Source organism: Apis florea, unplaced genomic scaffold (assembly GCF_048593485.1).
Source record: "Apis florea isolate Af1SG1 unplaced genomic scaffold, ASM4859348v1 contig_3203_pilon, whole genome shotgun sequence".
NCBI classification, from domain to species: Eukaryota; Metazoa; Arthropoda; class Insecta; order Hymenoptera; family Apidae; genus Apis; species Apis florea.
In genome coordinates this window covers 8382874-8410327 of record NW_028256723.1, presented here as the reverse complement: position 1 = coordinate 8410327, position 27454 = coordinate 8382874, and the positions used below count along the sequence as shown (strand labels likewise).

The following is a 27454-nucleotide window of genomic DNA, read 5'->3' as shown; positions in this document are numbered from 1 at the left end:
GATAGTTTTATACATACAACATGTTCATTACAAAATAAACAAATTTTTATAAAATATTGTGTTTTTATTTTACTCTTTATGAAATAATTTTTCATCATATTCATTTCATATATATAAAAAATAATTTATTAAAAATTAATATAAAAGTAAGCTTTTAATTTCTTCAATATCTCAGATTTTATTAAACATTATTTATATTTATTTCAAATAATTCATTTCAAAAAATGTTTTTGCATTTTTTACTTGTATATAAAAATAATTTTAAATGTCCCTCGTAATTTATTAACAACATAATATTATATTAACTAGAAATACTTAATTTTATTACTAGGGAGTTTTTGTAATTTTGAATAACAATTGGTTATACATCGATCTTGTGATCCAACTATTGAGGGAGGTGCAATTCGCAATAGGAAGTCTAATTTTTTTGCAACTGAAGTTTTAACTGAAATATATTGGTTTTAAGGAACAATAAAAAATGGTTGACCGTGTAAATATTAAAGAAATGATACCGGCTTTGCCAGATGAAAAAATTGGTAATTATTTTCAAATATATATATATTTTTTAATTTGACATTGCCCCTCCCATTAATGTGATATGTTTATGTGATTTATAATATTGTTTTTATTTTTATTTCGATTTTATTAATTTATTAAAAATGGTAAATAAATAAAATAATTGAAAAAAATATTAAATTTTATATTGTACATATAATTTCAAATAAATAATTATATCTTTTATGTTATAACAAGAATTTTTTTTATAATAATTTAAATTATATATTATCAATATCTATTTTTTATAACAAATTATTTTTTTATAATTATATATTTATGTTTTATATTTTTAAGAATTTGTTATCATAAACACGAAATTAAAATTAATAAACAATTATATAAATGTTTGCATTAAATTTTTATTTCTTTATTGATGTTTTATCATAGTTAACATTAAATAATACTTGAAATATTCTAGATATGCTAGCAGCTACAAGTATTCTACAACAACAAGCTGCTGACATTAGGAATCAACAGATTAAATGGCAATCATATCTACAGTAAGAGAATATCATTATAAGTAATATCATAATTAATGTATTGTATGTATTATAATACAATATTATTATTATTAATATTTAATTATTTTCATAGGTCTCATATGATATCAAAGGAAGATCATGATTTTATAGTAGCTTTTGATACAAATGATCCTAATGTTCGAGATGCAAAACTCAAGGAAAATCCAAATCAAGCTGCTAAAACATTTCTTAATTTACTTGGTCATATTTCAAAAGATCAAACTATTCAATATATACTTACAATGATCGATGACATGCTTCAGGTACATTAAGTCATATTATAATAATAAACCAAATATAATAAAATATAATAAAACATTATTTGAAAAAATTTATCAAAAAATAACATGATTCAAATCTTTTGTGTAATAGAAGTTTTCTATATTATTTATTAGATGTTATAACAATTTATATTATTTATTTAAAAAACTGAATTTATATATATTAAAAATTATTTATATATTTTAAAAAATTGAAAAAATCCACTATTTTTAATACAAGCAAAAAGCTTTTATTATATATAAATTTTATTATATAATTTTATTATTATATGTTTTTAAATATTAATCCAAAACATAATTTCCTTTTTTTTAGAATAATTTTCCATCTATTACATTCATTTTTCAAATCTTTTAAAAAAATTTGAATTATATAAAAAAGTAATAGATTTTTTTCTAATTTCTCTAATATATTTTCTCATATTTTCCTCTTAATGTGCACTATTAATTTAAATAATAAGAATTCAGATATTAAAATATGAAATTCATTTTAATAAATGGATATTTTAATAAATTATAATAATTAATTATAATAAATGATTTATTTATTTATTAATAATTAATATTTATTAAATATTTTTAATTGTTTATATTTAAATTTTAGGAAGATCGTAGTCGTGTAGAAATCTTTAGAGAACATTCAATTCGCAAACGTGAATCAGTATGGGGTCCTTTTTTGAATTTGTTGAATAGACAAGATGGATTTATAATGAATATGACTTCCCGAATTATTGCCAAACTTGCTTGTTGGAGTCATGATCTAATGGAAAAAACAGATCTTCAATTTTACTTGACATGGTTAAAAGATCAATTGAAACTCAGTGTAAGTGCTTATATTTACAAAAATATAATTTGATAATTTAATAATTATAAAAATATTAGAGAAAATAAAATATTTATTTTTTATCATTTATTTGTTATTATGGTATCAATAGTATGATGTGCTTTTAATTTGTTGCTTTTCCATTTTTATGTAATATAATTATGTGTGTGCACACAATATTGGTGTTGGTTCTCATTATATATGTATACATAATAAAACTTTTAAAATTATAACATAAATTATTACATAACATAATTAATCTCAGAAATGTATCTTTGTTCTTGTTATACATTTGTTATACATTGTTATATATTTCTTACAATAAATTTTGTAAAAATTTACTAAAATGTAAAATAAACAAAAATGTCAATAGATTGCCCTAAAGCAAGCATTACTAAATATAAAAAATATAAACTTATTGTAACTTGTATTAAGCAAATTAATATTGCTTTTTATAACATAATAATAAATGTTTTTGAATTGCAATTATTTGAACACATATACAAATCACACGGGGTTTTAGTTTGAAGCTCCTCAGGATACAAATTTGCATGCAAGAATAGAACAAGACAACATGGACAAGGAGGCAAATGAACTACATGAACTACAAAGTCCGGTTGGTTTTATAATAATTAAATATTAATACAAAAATATTATGCAGCTATTTTCTAATCAATTTTTAAATTTAAAATAAAATAAAAACATAAGATATGAGAAAATAATTATAATAAAATTAAATATAAATTTAAAATTTAAAAAAAATGAAATAAAAGTAAATATTTTATGAAATTATTTCTATTTAAGAGAAAGATTAAAATGAAAATTATTAATTAAATATAATATTAATAATTAATTAAATATATTTATTGAATATATTTTTTATTTTTTATAATAAGAAATTATTATAATACAATATAATTATTATTATAATTATAATTATTATAATATAATTTATATTAATTATTATTAATATAAATTATTTTATTTTATACAAGTAAAAATGCATTTACCTGCAAAATGATCTTTTTTATTTTCATTTTTTATTTTTTTTGTGCACACACATAATTAAAATTTTAATTTTATCAATAATTATATTTTAATTACATATTATTTGTATTTATTTAGAATAATGAGTACATTCAATCTGTGGCACGTTGTTTACAAATGATGCTTCGTATAGACGAGTACCGTTTCGCATTTGTATCTGTTGATGGAATTTCTACTTTAATAAGTGTTCTATCAGGCAGAGTAAATTTCCAAGTACAATATCAACTTATATTCTGTATATGGGTATTAACATTTAATCCATTGCTTGCAGAAAAAATGAATAAGTATGTATTATATGTATTATATAATTACATTTTAAAAAATTATTATAGCAAAAATATATTCATAAATTTTAATTTTAGATTTAGTGTTATTCCTATTTTGGCAGATATATTAAGTGATTCTGTTAAAGAAAAAGTAACTCGTATTATTTTAGCAGTATTTAGGGTAAGTTATATATAATGTATAAAATAATTTTGAATTAAAGATTAATTAATCAATCAAATTAATTAAATATATTTTATTATTGCTATTTTATTTTTTCATATTTTATAGAACTTGATTGAAAAAGTAGAGGATGGACAAGTTGCTAAAGAACATTGCATAGCTATGGTACAATGTAAAGTATTGAAACAACTTTCGATCCTTGGACAACGTAAATTCGACGACGAAGATATCACTGATGATATTGAATTTTTGAATGATAAGTTACAAGCATCTGTTCAAGATTTAAGTTCTTTTGACGAGTATTCGACCGAAGTAAAATCTGGACGTCTTGAATGGTCTCCCGTTCATAAATCTGGAAAATTCTGGCGTGAAAATGCTAATCGATTAAACGAAAAGAATTATGAATTGTTGCGTATTTTAGTACATTTATTGGAAACTAGTAAAGATCCTTTGGTTCTCAGTGTAGCTAGTTTTGATGTAGGAGAATATGTGAGACATTATCCACGTGGCAAACAGTATGTATTCTTATCTCTGTTTTCAAAAATTATTTGATAAAATAATTTTTTTAATTATTTCAGTATAATTGAACAACTTGGGGGTAAACAGCGGGTAATGCAACTTTTAGGACATGAAGATCCTAATGTAAGATATGAAGCTCTTCTTGCAGTTCAAAAACTCATGGTACATAATTGGTATGTAATTAATATACCTCATATTAAAAAAATTTTGTATAATTAAAAAAAATTCCAAATAACTTTTAACAAGTTGTGAAACTTATTGATAAAAAATTTTGAATTTTTAGGGAGTATTTAGGAAAACAACTGGAAAAAGAACAAACTGGAACATCAAATGCTCCAGGAACAAAACCTGGTGCACAAATTCCAGCAAAAGCTTAAACATATATTATAATTGCAATTTTTGCTTAAAATCTTGTTTCTTTTCTAATTATCTTCAAATAATTTACATTATGTGTAAAAACTGATATAGAAAAAAAAATTCTTAATTGAAGATATATTATAAAAATTATTTTATATTCTATTGTATGTAGTTATGTAGATAGAAAAATAATATATATTCAAACAATTTCGTTAAAAATATTGTCAAATTTGATTCATCAAAAAATGTATATAACAATTAAAAAATATTGAATAATGGAATGAACGTATTTATAGAATGCTACTGGATTTGTAAGTAAAATGTTTATGAAATGTTAAGAAAAATAAAGTATTATTAGAAAGAAATACAAAAGTAATTGTATTTTCATTTCTATCATTTTTCTGCAAATGATAATTTTACATTAATATTACAAGATGTTAATTGTGTTACAAGATATCGAAAAATGTATGGTATGTCAATTTCTCTCACAGATTCATCATCACCACAAAGACGACATCTCGATTTGTTACCTAATCCTGATGCATTTAAAGCCATTTCCAATACTGGACCCAACAATGTACCACATTTTTGACAAACTAAAGTCTGAAATATCAAAATTATCATTAATTAAATGTATGATTATAAAGAAATATTATATCATTGAGAATTTACTTAAAATTGTAATAGAATTTTTAAAATTAATAATAATATTGTAATCATTTTTTATTTTAAATTAATTTGTAGCTAATTATTAATTTAATCTATTTTAAAAAAAAGTTATATTGTCATTTTAAATGTATATCTGTACCATGAACTGAATGAATTTCAAAAATTTTATTTAAATCTATCGAAAAATTGCCTAGGAAATATTTAACAAATATTTTAATGTCAATGGGATTATGCATTATAATATATATATTATAATATATATTATAATAATAATATTTATGAAGAACTAAATTTCGTTGATTAAACATATTTACCGTTGTTTTATCTGAACAATGGAAAAGACGATCTTGAAGTAAAAATGAACAACCATGAGATATCAATGAATCTCTTTCCATTTCTCCAAATCGAACACCACCACCTCTTCTTCTACCCTTTATAGGTTGTCTTGTCAAAACATCAATTGGACCAGTACTTCTAACCTAAAAAAATAATAAAGAGATAAATAAAAACTTAAATCTTAAGTGTTATGTAGATGTACTAACCTGCCATTTATCTGAAACCATGTGACGTAATCGTTGATAATGTACTATTCCAAAAAATATATCAGCAGTCATTTCTCTTCCATCTATACCAGAATACATTCTTTCTGTTCCATAATAGTTGTAACCACCACGTTCTAACAATTTTCCAAAATATTCAACTGCAGTTTCGTTCTCATTAAATCTAAATGACGTTGCATCATGTACCAATCCATGTATGGCTGCTGATTTTCCAGCCATTAATTCAATCATCATAGCTATATTATATATATTTACATAAATATTTTAATTTAAACCATTATGAATTCAAAAATAAATATTTTTAATATATAATTTTTTTAATTTTTTTACCTATTGTCATACGACTTGGGAAACCATGGGGATTAAATACAATATCAGGAATTAAACCAGTTTCTGTAAATGGTAAGTCCTCTGCAGACCATTTTTGTGAACAGATACCTTTTTGACCTGCTCTTGAAGCAAATTTATCTCCAACACTTGGATTACGCTGAAATTTAGAATAAATTTATATTTACTAAATTTATATAAATAGAATGTATTGCACTGTCACAATCAAATAATATGAATATTTCTACATATAAAAATAAAATGAAAATGTAGAATAATATATATTTTATACATATTTTCATTTATTTTCAATAAAACTAAATTAAAAATTCTATGAATAATAATATCTTAAATTTGATTTTTATAAAGATTTTATAAATAATATTTATATTTTTTAATATTAAAAAAATAATAATTTGCTGATTTATTTTATTTATTAATTTAATTTTAATAATAAGATATCTATTGAAAATTTTATATAAACTTATAGTAAAATTTAATAAAAATTTCAAAATCGATTTATCTAAAAGTTGGTTTTATTTTAGATCTTTGATTAATTTTTTTATGTGGAATCATTCTACATTTTCTATTATATTTATTTAAGAACATTCTATAAAATAAAATATTAACTGAAATTTTACTAACTGGAATACGAAACGTAATACAGGCTCTACGTGGAATATGATTATGTAATGTTCCACAAAGTTTTACAGTATCAACATAAGCATCTTCCTTTCCATGATATTTACCAGTAATGTATGTTGATTGATCTGCATCGTAATAACTATTAAAACAACGTATTTCATTCAATAAAATAAAAAATTAATAAAAACATTAAAAATTTAATAAATACAAACTTACCAATAATAGACATCACCTTCTGAAATGATTGTACCTGGTAGAGGAAGACCATCAATGTCTAATTTTTCTACAAGTTCAGATTTATCAGGATTTCTTGCAAAATAACTTTTTTGATCTTTTAAATCTACAAATTCAGATTTATAAATCAACCCATGTGCAAAACCTCTATCATATGCTGCTTTGTTTATGATCATCGCATCTTCCATATCGTATCCCTAATAAAATAAATATATATTAAAAATAATTCTTAAATTTGTGTTAATTATTAAATTATTTTCACATTTACGACATTTTTACACAAATAAAAAATATAAGATTATAAATCATATTAATAATTATGTTAAAAAAAACTTATATAAGTTAAAATAAATAAGTTAAATTCAATTTTTCAAAATATCATGTACATCAATCTAACAATTAATATTTTCTTACTGTATAAGAAATAACGGCAACTATTGCATTAGTACCCATAGCAAAATCATCAAGATTGATTTTATCGTGATGTACTGGTCGAAAAAGAGGCGTTGCAGGTGTTTGTAATCTATATAATTTAGTTTCAGATTGTAATTGCCATGTATGGCATGGGGTACCCATTGTTTGTTTACTCATCTGAAAAACAAAAATGATAGTTTATAAATATTTATGATTAGCAATTAATAATTATAACAAACGAAAACATTATAAAATATATCTGAATAATGTTAATTTCAAAGATTTAATGAAGATGAGAAATTATAGACTTCATGATATAATTTTACTTATGAATAACATACTAATTCTTGTTTATTAATACTCATTTAATAAAAACATTCAATAAAAATTTTTATTATTATTATATCACAAACATTTTCAAGCATTCTGAATAATTTTTTACCTGACATTGATACATATTTCGTGGACTTTGATTATAATCTGGCATCGGAATCAGACTTGCTAAATTACTTAAGAAAGCTGTTTTTGATAATTCTTGATGTGATGTTAACTGTAATAGTAATTAATATTTTTACAAATAAAATAACATAGTAAATAAGAAATAATAAAAAAGAATAAAAAAAATAATATATTACCCCTTCGTAAGCTTCTTCAGGTGTAACACAGATATCTAAATAAATTTGTTCAAATGTTCCAATATATTCTACATTTTTAGCAGCTAAATTCATTATTGGTCTCATCATGCGAGCTGGACTTGTAAATAAATATAATCCTGGATATTGTGCTGGCACAGTTTTCTTTGGCACTAGTGCTATTTCCATCATATATGGAACCTAAATATAAATAATAAAGAAAATACAAATTCTTTATACAGAAATAAAAATTTATGTTACCTCTTGTCCTTTGATTTTAAGCAATCGTAGTTTGTCTGTTACTCGTGTAATTATATTATCATCTATTAGTCCAATTAATTTTCCATCTAGCATTACAATATAGGAATTTTTCCAATTATCAGCAATTGACAATGGAATCATTCCAAGATCCATTAATATAATAGGAATATTAGCTTTTAATTTTGCATCTGGATGTTTTGTGATAATGCAATTCATTGTTAAATGATTAAGAAGACCACAAGGTGCACCATCAGGTGTATGTACAGGACAAATAAAACCTATAATATTATAAAAATTACTATAGTATAATAATAAGAACACTATTTTTAATTATTTTTTACTTATTTTTAAATATAATAAAAAATTACCCCATGCATCTGGCAATAATTGTCTAGCTTCTGTAGTTCTCATTTCCTGAAAAAAGGAACCTCTATGTATTGCACGAAAATGGCTCATGTATCGCATTCTATTAATATTTTCAGCAACAATTGTAAGTCCTGTATTTTGCATCAATCCTAAACCTGTTGATGATCGTAAATTTCCAGTAGATAAAAAATTTTCCATTTGCGATTCCAATGAATTCCCATATTTCATTACATTTAACATTTCCTCTATATAAATATATAAAATAATTTTAATTTTAATAATCTTTGATTCATAATTTTTAAATTATCTTTCAAAATACTTACGCACGTTTAACGTATATCTATTACCAGCACTTCTTGCACGTTTCAAAATACCCATTTTAAGATTAGTTAACCAACTATATAATTTTTCTTTTAATACTTGCAAATATAAATGACCACCTAGCAAACATTCTTGCATCATTACAGAATCAGCACCTTCTACAGCACATTTATTATTTGCAAGAGCAAATAGTTTTTTTGTCATAAAAGCAAGTAAATAAAATTTATCTAATGGATTATTAAGATGAATTGCTATACAATGTCTAAAAATAATTAATGATATAAATTAATATATATTTACATATTAATGACAAATTAATATATATTTACTAATAAGATAATAAACTTACTTAATGATAAAATCACAAACATCTATATCACTAGCATCTTCAGGTAATTCAAAAAATTTTATTCTAAACATTTTTCCTATATAAGCTTTACATTCTTCATGATTATTTAAACCTTGTTCATGTACTGCTCTTAACATATTCAAAATACAACCTTTATAATATAAATCAGATTCACATCCAGCTGTTAATGCATTATAAATAAAAATATCTGAGACATCAACTAAACATTTTAAAATTAAAATCAATGGAACATAATATAAAACTTTTTTATGAGAAAACATTAATTTTGCAGAGCCATCAGTTACATAATGCAAAGTATTATTCTGTAAAACATAATATAATGATATAATTTAGTTTATCAGAAATGTTTTCATTATTATATACATACAGCTGTGGTATTATCATCTCGAACACTTCTTAAAAATAAACCAAGATCACTAAATTGTATGCCACGAGTTTTCCATCCTGATCTTTTAATAGCAATAGGATAATTTCTTCTTGTCATTAGTAACATTCTTATAATTCTCTCAAGTCCTTTAATAACAAAATATCCACCCCATTCTTGTTCATGTTCTCCATGAAGAACTAAATCTTTAGGATTCATCTTATTTAAATGACACTTATTAGACTGTAACATACAAATAACATATAAATAAATTATTTATTTTTTACAAAATTATATTACATACTTTAATCATTATTGGAATTTCTCCCAGATCTCTTGCAAGAATCTCTTGTAATTTATCATTGATAGACCATCCTAGTTTGACTGTTATTTTTCCTTTATAACTACATCCTCGCTGTCGGCATTCTGTAGGATAAATTTTATGAGTTTTTACTCCAATTATACCAGATGGAACACTAGGTTGATCAATAGATACATCATCAATCCATAATGCTACTTTGTCTTTATTTGGAAGATGAATATAAACATGTGGATTATCTTTAACAGCTTTACATAAACCATCTTCTAGCATATAATTAAAAGAATCTATGTGTGGAGCACCTAATCTTTGTAATAACTAAAATATACAAAAAAAATTTATCAAAATTAATATTTTTAAAAACAATAATAGTTAAATTATAAAAAGAATTATTTACAGGATTTTGCTTTTCTGGTGGTTTACCAAAATTTTTTGATGTGTTTGTTAATTTTGGTTCAATCAACATTTTTACATATATATTTTTTTTTTAAAGCAAAAAAGAAGATCTTGAATAAAATTCAGTTATAACATTATATATGCTTATAAATGTTTTTATTCATGTGCACATTGTAATGTTACCAACTTATTATATCAATTTTTCCTATAATATTTTTCTAAATTCATCAGGATTAATTTATAATTTTGTAAAATATGAAAAAAAAGCTATTTTTCTATGAATTAATTTATTCGCTAAATTTTTCATTAAAATATACATAAAATTTTTAATTTTTATATATATTTATAAATTTTGATAAAGAAACTAAGAATAATTTTAATTATTGAAATTTAAAGATTTTAAAATTATTTGGATGTAAAATTTTTCATTTTAAGAATTTTTTTATTCTAGTCTTATCTAGTTACATTAATGATAACTAAAGAGTTATATGATTGTCTAACTAATAAATAATAAGTAATCAAATCAGTAATAAAGTCACGTGATCAAAATCAAATACGCAAGCGTAGAAAATTAACTGATTCAATTTGTATTGAATAATGAATGTTCTGTGTATTTAATTTTGAATTTATATTGGCTATTTTTAATATCATGGATATTTCTGGTAAAATATTGTATGATAAAGTTCGAGGTTTACGTTCGGAACTTTCGAATGTTATTACTCCAGATTTATTAGATCAAATTTGTGACAATCCTTCAGTTCAACCGTTTTTAAAATGGTTTTGTGAAAATGTTAATTATGTAAATGTTCTATCAGATGAGGATGTTCAAATGTAATAATATTATTTAATAATTAATAGAATTATTTATTTATTAATTAATAGAAAATAATTATATTTATTAATTATTAGAATATTTTAACATTACATTAAACTTAATTCAAATATTCTTGAAAATTTATTTGAAAAAATAAATATTTAATAATAAAAATGATAAATAAAATATATTGAATTGAAATTAAAAATTAATATTTTATATTTTAGAAAGAATAAATTAAAAGAAACAAATGAATGGTTGGAAGGTTCAGAATTAGATCATTCATTAGAAGAAATAACTAAAGATTATCCTGATTTATTAAAAATCATTTCTTTTGATGATACAGATATTAATGATTTATTTGCAGAATTTGAAATATTGAAAGATTCATATAAGGAAGATGAAAATTATATTCGTATATTGCAAAATGGAATTCAGAATTTAAAGTAATTAATAATTATAATAATTACTTTATGTAATAATTATATTTACTTTTATTTAGATAAATTTAATTCTTTATAATATTAAATTTTTCTAATATTGTAATATTTTTGGGTTTATTTTATCTATATCATTTTTTTTTTAAATGTTTTAGGCTTTTAAAATTCTTGAAAAAATTCAAATTATTTATTATATTATATTTATTTCATTATTTAATAAATTTATAAATTAATTATACATAAAATATACATTTTTCTTAATAATATTCAAATAAGAATAAAAATATTTAAAAATAAAATTTTATTCATATAAAATGAAAAAATGAACCCAAATTAATTCAAAAATACTATGGAGAATTAATATCATATAAAATAATATATTATTATAGGAAATTAGAAATAGAATTAGATAACGATATAGAACAAGAAAAACAATTATTAGATAGAGAAAATATTGAAGCCGACAAAGCATATAAAGAATGTTTTGTAATTTTAAAAGATTTTGATATACAAAATCATAAATGTTTTAAGGAAGTTGAATATCTTTTGAATGTTTATGCAGATGCAGCTGAAAATGTAAGTAATTTTTAAAATCTTTTCATAATTTACAATAATAATAATGTTATGTTTACAGAAAGGAATACCATTGTTATGGACTCAGATGCCATTAGAATCTTTTATTAAAAAGATAGAAATGTATAGTCATTATTTAGATGTTCATATAAAACGGCAATTTGAAAATATATCTGAGAATGAGCAAAAAATTGATTCTAATTATGTTTCTTCAATTAATGATACTAAAGAAAAAGACATTGATAATAGACAAGAATTAACATTATATAAAACAAAGTAATTATAATATATTATAATATATTAATAATTATTATAAATAGAATTCTTTATATTTATATTTATTAATTCAAAATGATTGTCTATTATTTTATTTTACAGATTAACTAATGCAAAAATAGAAGAAATTTTAGCAAAAATACAAGAAAAATCATACATTGCAATGTTTGATTGCATAAAAAATATATATAATTTAGGAAATTTGAAAATACCAAATCAATCTGAATTAAGGTATTTAAAAATTCTTTAAATATAATCATTTCATGTTTATTTTTTCAAGTATATTTTATTTTTTACATATTAAAATTAGAACAGAAATTGTAAAATTAACTAAAAAGAGAGATTTCTTAGAAGAAGAAATTTTATTACAAGAATATCAATTAACAGAAGTAGTGCAACAATTCTCAGAATTAGAAATAACTAAAGTTTTAAAACAAGATGCTCATATACGACTTGAACAAACAAAAAATCATTTACAAAAATTAAAAAATCTTCAATTTTTTGCACGAGAGCATGGTCATGTGCATACTGATTTGTTACGAATATTAATGGAAATGCAGTTTCATTGTCTTAAAAATGTTTCTGAATTTGTAGCTGATGTTTATCATTATTTAAAAACAGAATATTTGTTATCATTTAAAAGATGTGTGAGTAATTAATAGATCATAATAATTAATAAATTTTAATTTATAATTAAATTTTATTTATATATAGGAAAGTATGCAACAACAACAAAATGAATATTCTGCAACTATATTATCTTCATCAAAGATACATAATTCATTCCATAAACTTTTTATTTCAATGTTATGCAATAATGATAATATATATCAATTAAATCCAGTACTGGATAAATACAATGATCTTATAGATGAAAATAAAACTAAGAAACAATTTATATTGAAAACATATTTGAATTCAAAAACTCAAAAATTAGAAATATTGTAAGTAATAATCTTTTTTTATTTACATTATATTTTAATTACACTACATTTAAAAAAAGTGTTATAATTATAAAATTATTATAATATTTAGAGAAAATGAAATTAATTTACAATATTTAAATGAAATTCAAAAAGGATCTACTCGTACATTTAAACCAATTTCTTATGAAATTGAAACATGTTATGATGAAACATTTGATAATTTACAAAAGATACAAAATGATTTGTTGAAAATAAGAAATCAAATGACAGAACGAAGGGTAAATTGATATATTTACAATTTATATATATACAATTTAAATTTTTGTAAATATATTTTTGTACAATTTAAATTTTTTATTATAGAAAGCGGATATAGGTTTTGAACGAGAAAAAAATATTCTTTGGCAACGATTTTTAGTTGATCCTGATACATTAAGAAAAATATATAAAGAAATGAAATCTATGGGAAATAAATCTTGTTTTAATGATTAAAAATTAATAAAATGTGTAATAATTGAACTATATTTAATATTATTTTAATACTTATAAAAATCTGTTATTATTACTATTCCAAAATATTACTGTAAATAAATTAGTTTTGTTTCTTTAAACTTTTGTATTGAAAATTAAAATATCGAATTTGTGATAGAAGAATATAAATTAAAGTTGTTTTTCCAAAAATTTAAAAAGTATATAATATAAATTTTATTATTTAAAAATTTAATTTTTACATTAATCTTTTATAAATAATTATAAAATTTATATTAATTAATAAAAATTGATAAAAATAAACAAGTTAATAAGAATTCAGCAATATAATAGAAATATTTAAATATTTCTATTTATTATTGTTCCCTGAAAATATATATTCAAGCATTGAAATCATTATTTAAACTTGTATTTTATACTATATATATATATATATATAATATATATATATATATTATATATATTATATACTTATGTATATAATATATACATACATAAAATAATTTATTTGTTTAAAATGAATTATGATAATAATGATAATAGATAATAGATAATGATAATAATGATAAGAATGATAAAATAATGATGATAACTAAATATTTCGAAAAAAAAATATAATTATATTTTAAATTCTGAAAATAAAATTTATATATATTGTTATTCACTAATCATTCTTAAATCATGTTTGTATTATATTAAAATAAAATTATATTATTATTAAAAAACAAATATTATTAAAAAAGGAATTAAAATATTATATTAAAGAACAATATATGCCTTATATTCACGAAAGCTATTTATTGAAGTTATTTTATATAAAAAAAAAAATCATGTCAATGCACATCAAATGTAAGAGTGCCATTTATGTTATATTGATTCACTGTTGATTTATCAAATATATAGGATATTCTGAATAATGATACATAATGATACATCATGAGGAAAAAATAATTTTACATAGAAAAATAAATTGAAAATTTAGAATAAAATTTTTTCATTTGAAATTTCATTTTCAAGTAAATCAAATATAAAAAATTTTCAAATACAAACAAAATTAATTATTTCTCTATTAGATATTGATAGAAGATAATTCGACATAAAAATAAATTCGAAAATAAGCAAAAAAAAAATAAATAAATTTTTTTTATAAAAATTAGTTTTCGAAAAAATGAAATTTGAAAATTCACTGATTGCATGACTTTTTCGACAGTTCATTTACGATTTTCATAAAAATAAATTTTATTTTATATTTTCTTATTCACTTTTTCATGTAGACTCATTCCTTTCATGATTTTATACGTCGATCTAATTTTATATAATATTCTATATAACATATATATAGCACTGTTATTGCATTTAAAATTCTTATATATATATATATATGTATAGCACTGTTACTGTATTTAAAATTCTTATATATATTATTTATAAATTGTTTCAAAATTTTTTTTCTAATGTATTTAATGAACTTAATAATAAACAGTATCTATTCATAAAATAGCAATATTTTCATTTTTTTTTAATTATTTTATATTTTAAATAATACTTCTATAATACTGAAAGGAATGAATTTTGTAATAATTTTCTTTGTTTTAAACATGACATACATTAAACTATGTTAGGAGTTTATATCAAGGTCGATAAATGAAATCTGAAAACTTTAAAATGACTAGCAATGATTAATAATCTGTTTGATTTTTTTAATTTTGTTTTTGTAAAAACTTATTAATTTATATAACGATAATTTTTTATATTAAGAATTATATTAAGAAATAAAGAAATATTAACATTACAAAAGAATTAAATAAAATTAAAGAATTATTGAAAAGAAAAAGAATAAAATAATGTAATGCTTTTTGTAATTATTATCAAATTAAAAATTCTTCTCATTAAAAGATAGTATCATAAATTAATTTTAATAAATTTCTGAAAATATTATATATTCATTTATTATATATTATTTTATTTCTTAATTTATTTAACAATATATATAAAAATATAATTGAAGAAATATTGAACACTAAAACTTATTTATTTTTCGATTTATTTTATTAATTTATGACTGATTTTAATAAATATTAAATGAGAGATTGTAACATTATGGAATACTGTAAATTAATTTAATTAAAATATACAATAAGATAATGAAAAAATTTATGCAAATAAACAATCAGAATTTATAGTAATAGCTTGTTACTTCTATAACGGTAAAAACGTAATAGACATATATAGCTGAAGTTTAGCAGTCAAAAGGAAGGGAAACTTGCGCTTGCCTACTTGTTTTCTTGGGACCATGATTGGTCCCAATTCTTGTTAGTATTCATCTAACTGTTGCATTGAAAACATTGATACTTTAAGGTCTTCTATATTTTCTTCTTTACTTTCTTTGGAAAAGAACCAGTGCTACAAGCGCTGGTAACAGCGTGACATCCTTGAAGTCGACAATCCTTTTGGTGAGTCACAAATATTTTTTAAGATGACGTGATTTTATTATAAATTATTTTTTTCATTTATGTATTGAAAAAAATTATTGCAAATATATATTCCTTCTCTTTTAATTAAAATTTTAATAAATACAAAAATTTTCTTAATTTATTGATAATAATAATATTTTTTGAATTCGCAATTACTTAATAAAATTTACGTGAATATATTCATTAGATAGATAGGAGTTTGGAGACTTATAAAATGTAAACTATTGTACTACTTTCGAATCAAATAATTCCGTTGACCATTCGATTCAAAAAAACATAACATAGATGACAGATGCATTTCTTTATATTTCTTTTTCTTAATATTCTTTATTTTTTAATGAAAAATGAAAAAAAATATATCTTTGAATAATATAAAATATAAGAATAATATAGAATAATAAAAATATTAATAATATTTCAGTATATTTCAAAAAATTATAATTAAAAAATATGTATTAAATAAAAATTGAATATTTTATAAAACAATTTCAATTTTCATTTTAATTAGTTTATAATAATGTCACATAATTTTATAAATAATTAACTTATTTTTAAATAAAAAAATATTTTATATAGATTTTTTATATAGCAATCAGGAAATAATGAATCAAATACTCAAGAAATTAATTTTGAAATAGTTATGATAAATTGTATTAAATACATCATAAATAAATATAATAAACATATGATATAATTATTAAATAGTATAATTATTCTAATAATCATATATAAATGATATAATGATATATTATATACTATATTATAGATTATTTAAATATCTATAATTATAATATTACTAACAATTATACAAAAATAAATTAATTAATGTGTATAAATATACCATAGATTTTGATATATATAAAATATTATAAATCATTATATTGATTTTTGTAATAAATTTATTATAATATAATTTTAAAAATTAAAAATTTATATAAATCCATTATATATATATATTGAATATATAATTTATAAGTAAAATTTTTATTTTATTAAAATAATTATTGTAAAATATTTCATAAAACAATATCTTATATAATAATTTTGTTTAAATCTATTTATATAAATTATTAAATATTGAGAAAGTAACATTATTTTGTCTTGAAATTTCAATGTTTGGTTTTTCCTTAGTTTATGCAATCATGCAAATAAATCACTTTATTGTTGCAAGAGACTGCATAATTGCTGATGGAAAAACCAGTTTGATACTATATGTATTACTAATTACAAAATTATATAATAAAATGATATCATCTATATTTATAGGATATTTGAATGTAGGAATTTGCCTTGATCAAAATAATCAAATTTTTTTATCATTCATATGTTTTACTTATTATGAATGATATAGTATTAAAAATTTATCTATTAGTAATTATGATAATTTCTTGATTTTTTAATATAGTTTTTTTTAATAATGATTATTAGCAATAATTATTAATTCTATTATAATATTTTATAATTATTTCTTTAATATATATTAATTGAAAAAATATAGGAAAAATTAAATTTTACAGATTTTACAAAAATGATTTGGCAGTGGTTCCATATTTTTTTTTTATCCTGCATAATATTAAATGTTACTGCAGAATCGTACGTATATATAAATTTTATTTATTTTATTAAATGTTAAATTAAAATAATATATATAAATATGAACATAGGTTACAAATATTATATTATTAAATATTTTCTAAAATTAATAATCTAAAATACTTTACTATTTTATATCATAATATTTATGATATATTTTTAAAATGTATCACATTTTATGATATATTTTTTAAGATATTACAGCATAATAGCTCCAAAGGTAATACGAGCTGATTCTGAATATCATGTAGCTGTAAGTACCACTGGTATATCAACACCATCAACAATATATATTGAACTGAATGGATTGCTTGATAATGGAGAAATATTCAATGTATCTCAAGTTATACGTGTACAGCCATACATGACAAGAATTTTACAATTTGAGGTAAATATATTTAAATTTGTTATAACTTTTTTATTTTTTACATATAATATTTATTTATTAAATTTTTTTTTAGATTGGTGATATTATTCCTGGCAAATATCAATTAATTGCACGTGGTTTGTCAGGAATAGAATTTTCAAATTCTAAATCAATAGATTATGTTCTCAAAAGTTATTCAGTTTTTATTCAAACTGACAGAGCAATTTATAAACCAGGAAATAAAGTTATGTTTCGATGTATTTTATTGAATTCTAGACTTAGACCTACACTTGAAAGATTAGTAGATATTTATATTACAGTAAGTATTTTGAAACAAATAATATATATAACAAAACAAATTTTTGAATTTATATTATATCATTATAGGATGGAAAAGGAAATAGAATTAAACAATGGATTCGCCCACCTGTAACTCATGGAATTTTTAATGGAGAAATTGAACTATCTGAATTTCCAGTTTTAGGTACTTGGAAAATTACAGCTAATGTTGGAGATCAAACATTTGAAAAAGATTTTGAAGTTGCTGAATATGTATTACCTAATTTTGAAGTAACAATTGATGCTTCTAAACATTTTACATTTAAAGAATCAAAAATCACTGCAACAATTTATGCCAAGTAAGTGGATTCTAATAAATAAATAATTTATAATTTAATAAATATATAATTTTTCATAGTTTTCAAAATTAGATTTAATTTATATCAGTTAGTCATATCATTCATATTATTTAATACATGATGTAATTATATTAATATTATTATTTAATTGTTACTTTGTATATATAAGATATAATATCGCATTTTTTTATAATATAATATAAATCATTTATTGAACTTAATAAAATTTTTAATAAATTATTGTTCGTCATTGTCCTAAATATTTGAATATTTTATGATAAATAATAATAAAATTATGAAATATAATAATAAAATAATAAAATATATGATAAATAATATAATAAAAAATATGAGATTAATATTTTATAATTATTCTCTTCATTTGATAAAAATGTATTCATACATTTAAAAGAATTTTTTAAATATATTATGAAATATATTATTATTATGTATTATTTTTTTTTATACTTTTTATATCAATATATATTTACTATAATTATTTTTATATTTATTATATAAGAAGACTATTAATATATTTAAAAAATATTTTTCTCATAAAAGATAATAAATTCAAAAACAAAACATAGTTCGAATTAATATTAATGTGAGTAACAGTATATAAATAATCTCTTAAAAAAATTTGACAAAAATTATTTATTTCAAAGTGCAAATCATTTAGGTATATTTATGGTAAACCAGTAAAAGGCGAAGCAACAATTACAGCTTATCCAGATATTTTTTCTGGTGTAATACAACCAATATATCAACAACCTGTACGAAAAGTAATTCCTATAAATGGAAAAGTAATTGTTGATTTTGATATTCATGATGAATTAAAGTATGTATATTTTAATAAATTATTAAAATATATTTTTTAAGAAAAAATATAAAAACTATTTTTTTTATAGATTAACTGATGAATATGAAAGACCAGTCATGCTTGATGTTACAGTAGAAGAATCTTTAACTGGTAGAAGACAGAACATTTCTACACATATAACATTACATAAAAATAAATATACAATGGATTTAATAAAAACATCAGAGTATTATAAACCAGGATTAAAATATACAGCATTTGTATGTAAATTTATATATAATATCATAAATTTAAATTTAAAAATGCAAAATATGTAAAAAAAATTTCCTCTTCTTTCTATTTTTCTTATAGATAAAAATAACATATCATGATGGAACACCAGTAAGAGATAACAAAAATCCTGTTACGATAAAATATGGATATAGTTACAATATTGATAATCAATCTATATATACAAATATTACTGGTATGCTGGATGAAAATGGAATGGTAAAATTAGATTTTTATCCACCAAAAACTAATGATAATATTTCTTATCCTTTAAACATTGAGGTAAAGTATTAGATATTATATATTAACATTAATAACAAAAATAATGACTTCTAATAATAAATTTTATTTAAAAATTGTTAATAAAATAGGCTCAATATTTAAATCTTTATGAATGGTTTCCATCAACAAATCAAGCTATGTCTCAAAATAATGAATATATACAAGCTATTTTGAAAACTGAAAAACCTATGGTATGATAATTTTTATTTTATTATTTTATGTGAATTATTCTAAATATTTATATAAAAATCAATATTAAATATAATATATGATTCATAGGTTAATCAAGATATAGAAATTGAAGTCAATTCTACAATTCCATTGAAATATATTAATTATGAAATATTTGGACGCGGCGATATATTGGATGCAGGTTCTATATATGTACAAAATAAACATACAACAAATTTTAAGTAAATATTTATTTTCTAAATATAAAATAATTCATATATTATATTATAAAACTTACATGAAAATATTTTAGATTCTTAGCAACATATGTTATGGCTCCTACTGCACATGTAATTGTATATTATGTAGGAAATGATGGTGAAGTCATTGCAGATGCTTTAGATGTAGAGCTAGAAGGAGTACTTCAAAATTTTGTAAGTTACTAATTTAAGGAATTTAAAAAAAAGTTATAGTAAAAATTATAATAAATTAATGATCTTAAATATTATTCTCTTTCTTATTTAAGGTTGATATTAAAATGGCACCTGAAGAAGTTGCACCAGGAGAAAATGTTAATTTAATTATTACATCAAAACCAAATTCATATATTGGATTATTAGGTGTAGATCAAAGATCTCTTCTATTAAAATCTGGCAATGATATTTCATATGTATGTAATAAATAGACAATTTACATTAAATTTTTATTAAATTTTATATTATAATTAGAAATAATTGTGATATATTTTAATTATTTATAGGAACAAGTATATAAAGAATTAAAATCATATGATAATGCACATGAATCACCTTATGCAAATTCCATTTTTGATCGATATTTATGGAGTCCTGGTTCAGCTACAGCAAAAGATGTTTTCAGAGTAAATAAATTATCATTTTCTCTAGATTTATTTTTGTTTTTTATTTTGTAATAATAATATGAAATTTTTGATATAGGAAAGTGGTGCTATTATCATAACAAATGGATATGTTCATGAAAATTTACCAATTAGTAAGTAAATTCTTTTCTGTGGCTTATTAATATTATTACTAATATTAATTTATCTTTCCTTTACATGTGAAACATACTAAATATTTTCTAATACCATATTATAATATTATAATATTATAATATCTAATAACATATTAGTCATTGATATTTTATTTATTTGTAATGTAGAATGAGAAGAATATTCTCAAATCTAATTTTTCATGTAATACTTACTATCAAATCTTTAGTTAATCAAATTAGGTATTTATCAGTTAACAAGGCTTATGTCTGTATAGTATACTACAGATCTGCTGTAGAGTTCGCCTTTCCATCAGCTGTTGGAAGTATCGGTTCAATTGCATTGCCATCAAAGAAGACGAAAGTACGCAAGAATTTCCCTGAAACTTGGCTTTGGCAAACGCTTGATGCTGGGTAATGCCATTGAAAATTTTTACTTGCTAAAAATACTTTTTTATTATATTAAAGCTATTAATAACTCATTGAATAGACATAAATATTACCAAATGTTAACTATCTAAACATACTATATCATTTTAACTAAATTACTAATATTTAATAATTGCTTTATGTGCTATGGTGATGAATTTATTATAACTCATATTTCATTTTCTGCTATTTAATCATTTAATATTATATCCTATATACAATATAAAAAAATATATAAATTATCATCATCATAATATAATTCAAAATATAAAAAATAAGTTACTTTAAATGAAATATAATAACAAATTAAATTTTTGTAATAGTGTTACATTGCTTTTTTTTATTTCCTTGGTTGTGCTGATATAATACAATGTATAGAATTGGATTACAGAACAACCAGGAATACTGGAAGGTAGAATAACAGGCTCACCTCATGGAGCATCCACACTTCGACCAGACCTTGGTCCACCTGTTATGCACAAACTAGCAACAAGACCACCATTGGCAGGTCCTTATGCCTTCTCTCGCATCCCACCTCCTGTATGGAATAAGCCCCGTGTTTTCCTAATGCATGACATCTTAAACACTTGGCTTTTTACAAACTTCTCTGCAGGGTATTTATTTCATATACTTTCAATTTATGAAGCTTTATGTACACGCTTTGTATACATTGTTTGACAAATGACATTCATGGATCATATGATATGGATATCATGCTTTATTTTGTACAAAATATTTCTATATAAATCAAAGCTGGAATATTCTGGGTATTCTGATATAACTAGTATACTATAACTAGTCATTAATATAGTATAATATATTATTGCTAATTTCTATATAATTCAATTTACATTTTATTATTCTTCAATCATTGTTTCTTTCATATTTTATAAAAAAAATTGTTTAATTTTTTAATGATGCATTCAAATTTTTGTAAAACATTTATTAGTAAAATTAAAAATTTATTTATTTATTTTACATATAGGATATATATAATTATATACATATTTATGAACAAATACATTATATTATAAATAATTTCTTTATTAATCAAAAAATATTAAATTTTTATTACAATACATTACATGCTTATAGATTCATAATTCAATGAAGATTAGAAATGTTATTTTTTTGAATTATATTATATTTAAATATTTTAAAAATAAGATTAAAACAAAAATTAACTATAAATTAAAAATAGGCATGAGGGAAAAAATGAGCTAAAAAGAAATGTACCTGATTCAATTACATCATGGGTGCTTACTGCATTTTCTGTAAATGATGTTCATGGATTAGGTCTTATAAAAGAACCACAAAAGGTAATATAAAGAGATTATATAAGTTATAATAATTCAAAAATTTACTTAATATGAATATAAAAAGCAAAATTTATTTTTTTTCAGTTAAAAGTTTTTAGACCATTTTTCATTGCAATGGATCTTCCTTATTCCGTGATTCGAGGCGAAATTGTTGCAATTCAAATAGTTGTATTTAATTATATGAATAAAAATGTTGTAGCTGAAGTTTTATTAACAAATGAAGGCCAGTTTGATTTTGCAGAAATATCCAATGAAATTCAAGATGTACCAAGTAAAATTAAAATATTATAATATACATTTTATACAATTCATATATTGAAACAAATAAATTATTAAAAATTTTCTAGAATTAGAATTATATCGTAAAAAGAAAGTAGAAGTAAAAGCTAATTCTGGAAGCAGCATATCCTTCATGATTATTCCACGAGAATTGGGATATATTACAATTAAAGCAACTGCAAATAGTATACTAGCTGGAGATAGTGTTAATCGTAAACTTCTTGTTAAGGTAAATTATATTTCATACAATTTTTTATATAGTTTTTCTTTTATTGAAAATAAATTTTATTATTCACTTTATTTATTAATTGAAAGTAAATCTCAATTTTTATTGTAATTAATTTATAACATAAATATAGGCTGAAGGAGAAACGCAATATATAAACAGAGCAACTTTCTTAGATCTTAGAAATACAAAAAGTACATCAATTAATGTCACAATTGATATACCCAAAAATGCTGTTCCAGGTTCAGAACACATTGAAATATCTGCAGTAGGTAATGTTCTAGTTATTAGAATTCATTATTAGATTTAAATAATATTTTCTTATATAATTTTTTATAATTATAGATTATAATATGATTATATCGATTACAATATTGATTTATGTAATACACTTTAATATAGTTTTCAATCTCATTTTTTTTCTAATTTTTTAAATATTTGGTAAACTTTGAAAAAACATTTTATATTATTTAGAATTTTAATTTTAAAAAAGTTACTGTTTATATTAATATTAAATTTTATTTTTATTAGGTGATATTTTAGGTCCAAGCATTTTGAATTTAGCAAATTTAATCAAAATGCCATCTGGTTGTGGGGAACAAAATATGTTAAATTTTGTTCCAAACATAATGATATTAAATTATCTCAATGTAAGTATGATATGCATATAATATAATGCATTATAAAAATGATTTCTAAATGTTTAATTATATTAAAATTATATAGAATACAAATCAATTAACACAAGCAGTGCAAAACAAAGCTCTTAGATATATGGAAATAGGCTATCAAAGAGAATTAACTTATAGACATAATGATGGATCATTTAGTGCATTTGGCATGTCTGATAGCAATGGAAGTACATGGTATATATAAATATTTAATTTATAATTCTACTATATTTGTAAATAATTATAACATATTATATATTTTAATTATTAGGCTTACAGCATTTGTTGCAAAAGCTTTTAAACAAGCTGCTGCATATATTCCAATTGAAGATAGAATAATAGATGAAGCTTTGCAATGGTTATCAAATAATCAAGCTCCTAATGGAAGTTTTCCTGAAGTAGGAAGAGTTAGTCATCGAGACATGCAAGGTGGAGCTGCAAAAGGTCTTACATTGACAGCATTTACTCTTATTGCTTTCCTTGAAAATACAGTAAGTATAATTTATTTAATATTATGAAAGAAAATTAAATTTAATCTTTATAAAATAATGAAAAATATAATATATCATCATAATGTAGAACACAAATGGAAAATATAGAAACACAATAAATAAAGGAATTGATTATATCGTTCGTAATATAAATGATCTAGAAGATGCTTATGCTTTGAGTATATGCACATATGCCTTAAATTTAGCAAAACATCCATATGAAAATACAGCATTTAATTTGCTAGAATCTAAAGCTATGACCAAAGAAGATATAAAATGGTGGAATAAACCGATACCAGTAAACGATAAAAATCCGTGGTATTATTCTCTACCACGATCTGTCGACGTTGAAATGACATCTTACTCTTTATTAACTTATTTAGAGCGTAATTTAATCACTGATTCTATACCTATAATGAAGTGGCTGGTAAAACAAAGAAATGCAGAAGGAGGTTTTGCATCTACACAAGTAAATATCAAAAATACTAAATTATATTATAATTATATTATAATTATACTTGAAAAGTATAATTATAATATAACTAAACAAAAAGTAATCTCTGTAAAAAATAAAACAAAGATTTAATATAATATTTTTTTTATATATATTATATATATTTTATATGTGTTATATTTTATTTATTCTAATTTTTAGGATACAGTAATTGGTATTCAAGCTTTGGCAAAGTTAGGTGAAAAATTAATAACAAAAAATAATAATATTTCTGTAACATTTTCATATGAAGGAGGTGGACAAAGTCAAATGAATATAAATTCTGATAATTCTATGATACTTCAAAAACAAATGGTAAATTTAAATTATATTTTAATATATTAATAACTGATTTTTTTGATAAAAAACAGAAAATAATTGCAAACACAAATTAAAGCAAAAATCTTCTATATCTATATATATATATATATATATAAGATATAGAAGATTTTTGCTTTAATTTGTGTTTGCATACCTTAATTTGCTATATATATATATATATATTTATTTATTATTATTTTTTTAAGTTATCAAAAAAAACGAGATTAGTTAATATAACAGCTACTGGAAATGGATTTGTTTTGGTTCAAGTTACATATCAATACAATTTAAATGTAACTGGAGCATGGCCACTTTTCACTTTAGATCCACAAGTAGATAAAAATTCCAATGCCAATCATTTGCAACTTTCAATTTGTTCTGGGTATATTATACTTTATATAAATATTTTATTAAAAAATTATATTTAACATTATATATTTAAAGCAACGTATGTCCTATTAGATTTGTGCCAACTAAAGAAGCAAATGAAAGTAATATGGTTGTGATGGAAGTCAATTTGCCTTCTGGTTTTACTGTAGATAAGGAATCATTACCTAGTCTTGAAGTATCACAAAATGTAAAACGAGTAGAAACTAAAAACGGAGATACAATCGTAATATTATATTTTGATGAGGTATAAAAAAAAATATAAATATAATACAAATAATAACTTATATTATTAAGCAATCTAAGATTAGAATACAAATTTACAGATGAGTAGACAAGAATATTGTCCTACAGTATCTGCATTCAGAACACATAAAGTAGCAAAACAGAAACCAGTACCAGTTACTATATATGATTATTATGATTCATGTAAGTTACTTAAATATTAAATATATTATTTTATAATTTATTCAATTAATTAACATCTTTTCATATCAGAATAACTTATTTTTAATTTTAATTTATTATTTTTACTATATTATTTATTTTATAAATTTTAATTTTAGTTAAATTATTAATAATTAATTAATTTACTAATAATTTTATATACTATGTTTAGCAAGAAGAGCAAGAGTATTTTATGAACCACGAAAAGCTACTCTTTGTGATATATGTGAAGATGAAGATTGTGAAGATTTATGTGTTTCGCAACCTGGTAAACAAAAAGATTTTTCACAATCCAGTGCTTCATATTTATCAACTTGTATATATCTATACTCATTATTTACTTCATTTTATATTATATACTTTGGTTATTTGTAATTTTATATATTTTTTAAAATTTTTTAAAATTTTACATAAAAATTTTGTATAAACAATTTATAACCAAAGTATATTATATATAAATATCAAGCTTTTTCTATGTAAAATATTATAATCTATTTAAATAATTATAATTTAAATTTTGAATAATTTAATCTTGAGTCATTTGAAATTAATATTCAAAACTTTTTAATAACTTTGTTTTAATTTATATTATATATTTTATATACAAATTCAATTAAAAATATAATACTTTATTCTATTAAACTTTCATATTTTTTTGTATTCTGATATTTTTATATTAGATATTCTTAAAAATATTCTTTATATTTATATATATTATATGTATTATTAATAATGCATTAATTTTTTATTTATTTATAAATAAAATCCTGAATAAAATATAATAATACAAATTTTTTCTTTCTATTTATTTTTAATAATATT

General features: G+C 20.6%; 4 protein-coding genes across 8 annotated transcripts; 3 read left to right on the top strand and 1 right to left on the bottom strand.

The window, feature by feature from the left end:
• The first annotated feature begins 329 nt into the window (after positions 1-329).
• VhaSFD (V-type proton ATPase subunit VhaSFD) lies at positions 330-4922 on the top strand. 4 transcript variants are annotated; one of them, XM_012484757.3, is made up of 10 exons: positions 330-536; positions 977-1058; positions 1153-1342; positions 1962-2180; positions 2704-2796; positions 3306-3511; positions 3590-3674; positions 3783-4189; positions 4253-4366; positions 4477-4922. In XM_012484757.3, exons 1-10 carry the CDS (start codon positions 479-481, stop codon positions 4568-4570), a joined length of 1548 nt encoding a protein of 515 aa, XP_012340211.1. In that variant the 5' UTR covers positions 330-478; the 3' UTR covers positions 4571-4922. The 4 variants fall into 4 exon arrangements, with proteins under 4 accessions (XP_012340211.1, XP_012340212.1, XP_086767140.1 ...); XM_012484759.3 differs by having other exon boundaries at positions 360-536; positions 977-1078; XM_012484758.3 differs by lacking the exon at positions 2704-2796.
• On the bottom strand, positions 4902-10601 carry RpI135 (RNA polymerase I subunit Rpl135). The gene is made up of 16 exons (XM_003692375.4): positions 10430-10601; positions 10018-10350; positions 9717-9956; positions 9329-9651; positions 8982-9241; positions 8661-8903; positions 8293-8570; positions 8035-8232; positions 7842-7949; positions 7400-7576; positions 6968-7182; positions 6752-6890; positions 6110-6266; positions 5762-6015; positions 5534-5698; positions 4902-5153 (listed from the first exon to the last, which is right to left on the bottom strand). Exons 1-16 carry the CDS (start codon positions 10496-10498, stop codon positions 4944-4946), a joined length of 3369 nt encoding a protein of 1122 aa, XP_003692423.1. The 5' UTR covers positions 10499-10601; the 3' UTR covers positions 4902-4943.
• Positions 10602-10908: 307 nt separating this feature from the next.
• On the top strand, positions 10909-14068 carry LOC105735041 (uncharacterized). Its single transcript, XM_012484755.3, has 9 exons — positions 10909-11259; positions 11470-11688; positions 12072-12258; positions 12317-12531; positions 12634-12762; positions 12842-13178; positions 13246-13475; positions 13567-13735; positions 13821-14068. Exons 1-9 carry the CDS (start codon positions 11030-11032, stop codon positions 13947-13949), a joined length of 1845 nt encoding a protein of 614 aa, XP_012340209.2. The 5' UTR covers positions 10909-11029; the 3' UTR covers positions 13950-14068.
• A 2134-nt stretch (positions 14069-16202) lies between these two features.
• Positions 16203-27423, top strand: LOC100868683 (thioester-containing protein 1 allele R1). Of its 2 annotated transcripts, none has more exons than XM_086911011.1 (28): positions 16203-16399; positions 17938-18013; positions 18209-18401; positions 18475-18699; positions 18768-19018; positions 19698-19856; positions 19927-20098; positions 20190-20390; positions 20480-20581; positions 20670-20803; positions 20875-20995; positions 21088-21231; positions 21322-21441; positions 21518-21572; positions 22390-22612; positions 23200-23317; positions 23402-23588; positions 23665-23825; positions 23956-24094; positions 24354-24472; positions 24549-24688; positions 24765-24984; positions 25073-25453; positions 25640-25792; positions 26005-26180; positions 26261-26432; positions 26512-26614; positions 26805-27423. In XM_086911011.1, the coding sequence occupies exons 2-28, from the start codon at positions 17949-17951 to the stop codon at positions 27005-27007; spliced, it is 4437 nt and encodes a 1478-aa protein (XP_086767137.1). In that variant the 5' UTR covers positions 16203-16399; positions 17938-17948; the 3' UTR covers positions 27008-27423. The 2 variants fall into 2 exon arrangements, with proteins under 2 accessions (XP_086767137.1, XP_086767138.1); XM_086911012.1 differs by lacking the exon at positions 22390-22612 and adding an exon at positions 21848-21983.
• Positions 27424-27454: the final 31 nt, after the last annotated feature.

Excerpts from the sequence above, each read along its gene's own strand:
- VhaSFD (XM_012484757.3), top strand. The coding sequence starts at position 479 with ATGGTTGACCGTGTAAATATTAAAGAAATGATACCGGCTTTGCCAGAT. Across the intron at positions 537-976 it reads TTTGCCAGATGAAAAAATTG|ATATGCTAGCAGCTACAAGT; the intron begins GTAATTATTTTC and ends GAAATATTCTAG. Across the intron at positions 2,797-3,305 it reads TACATGAACTACAAAGTCCG|AATAATGAGTACATTCAATC; the intron begins GTTGGTTTTATA and ends GTATTTATTTAG.
- RpI135 (XM_003692375.4), bottom strand. The coding sequence starts at position 10,498 with ATGTTGATTGAACCAAAATTAACAAACACATCAAAAAATTTTGGTAAA. Across the intron at positions 8,233-8,292 it reads TTAAAATCAAAGGACAAGAG|GTTCCATATATGATGGAAAT; the intron begins GTAACATAAATT and ends ATTTATATTTAG. Across the intron at positions 5,154-5,533 it reads ATTGTTCAGATAAAACAACG|ACTTTAGTTTGTCAAAAATG; the intron begins GTAAATATGTTT and ends TTGATATTTCAG.
- LOC105735041 (XM_012484755.3), top strand. The coding sequence starts at position 11,030 with ATGTTCTGTGTATTTAATTTTGAATTTATATTGGCTATTTTTAATATC. Across the intron at positions 12,763-12,841 it reads CCAAATCAATCTGAATTAAG|AACAGAAATTGTAAAATTAA; the intron begins GTATTTAAAAAT and ends TATTAAAATTAG. Across the intron at positions 13,736-13,820 it reads ATCAAATGACAGAACGAAGG|AAAGCGGATATAGGTTTTGA; the intron begins GTAAATTGATAT and ends TTTTTATTATAG.
- LOC100868683 (XM_086911011.1), top strand. The coding sequence starts at position 17,949 with ATGATTTGGCAGTGGTTCCATATTTTTTTTTTATCCTGCATAATATTA. Across the intron at positions 25,454-25,639 it reads GAGGTTTTGCATCTACACAA|GATACAGTAATTGGTATTCA; the intron begins GTAAATATCAAA and ends TCTAATTTTTAG. Across the intron at positions 26,433-26,511 it reads TAATATTATATTTTGATGAG|ATGAGTAGACAAGAATATTG; the intron begins GTATAAAAAAAA and ends ACAAATTTACAG.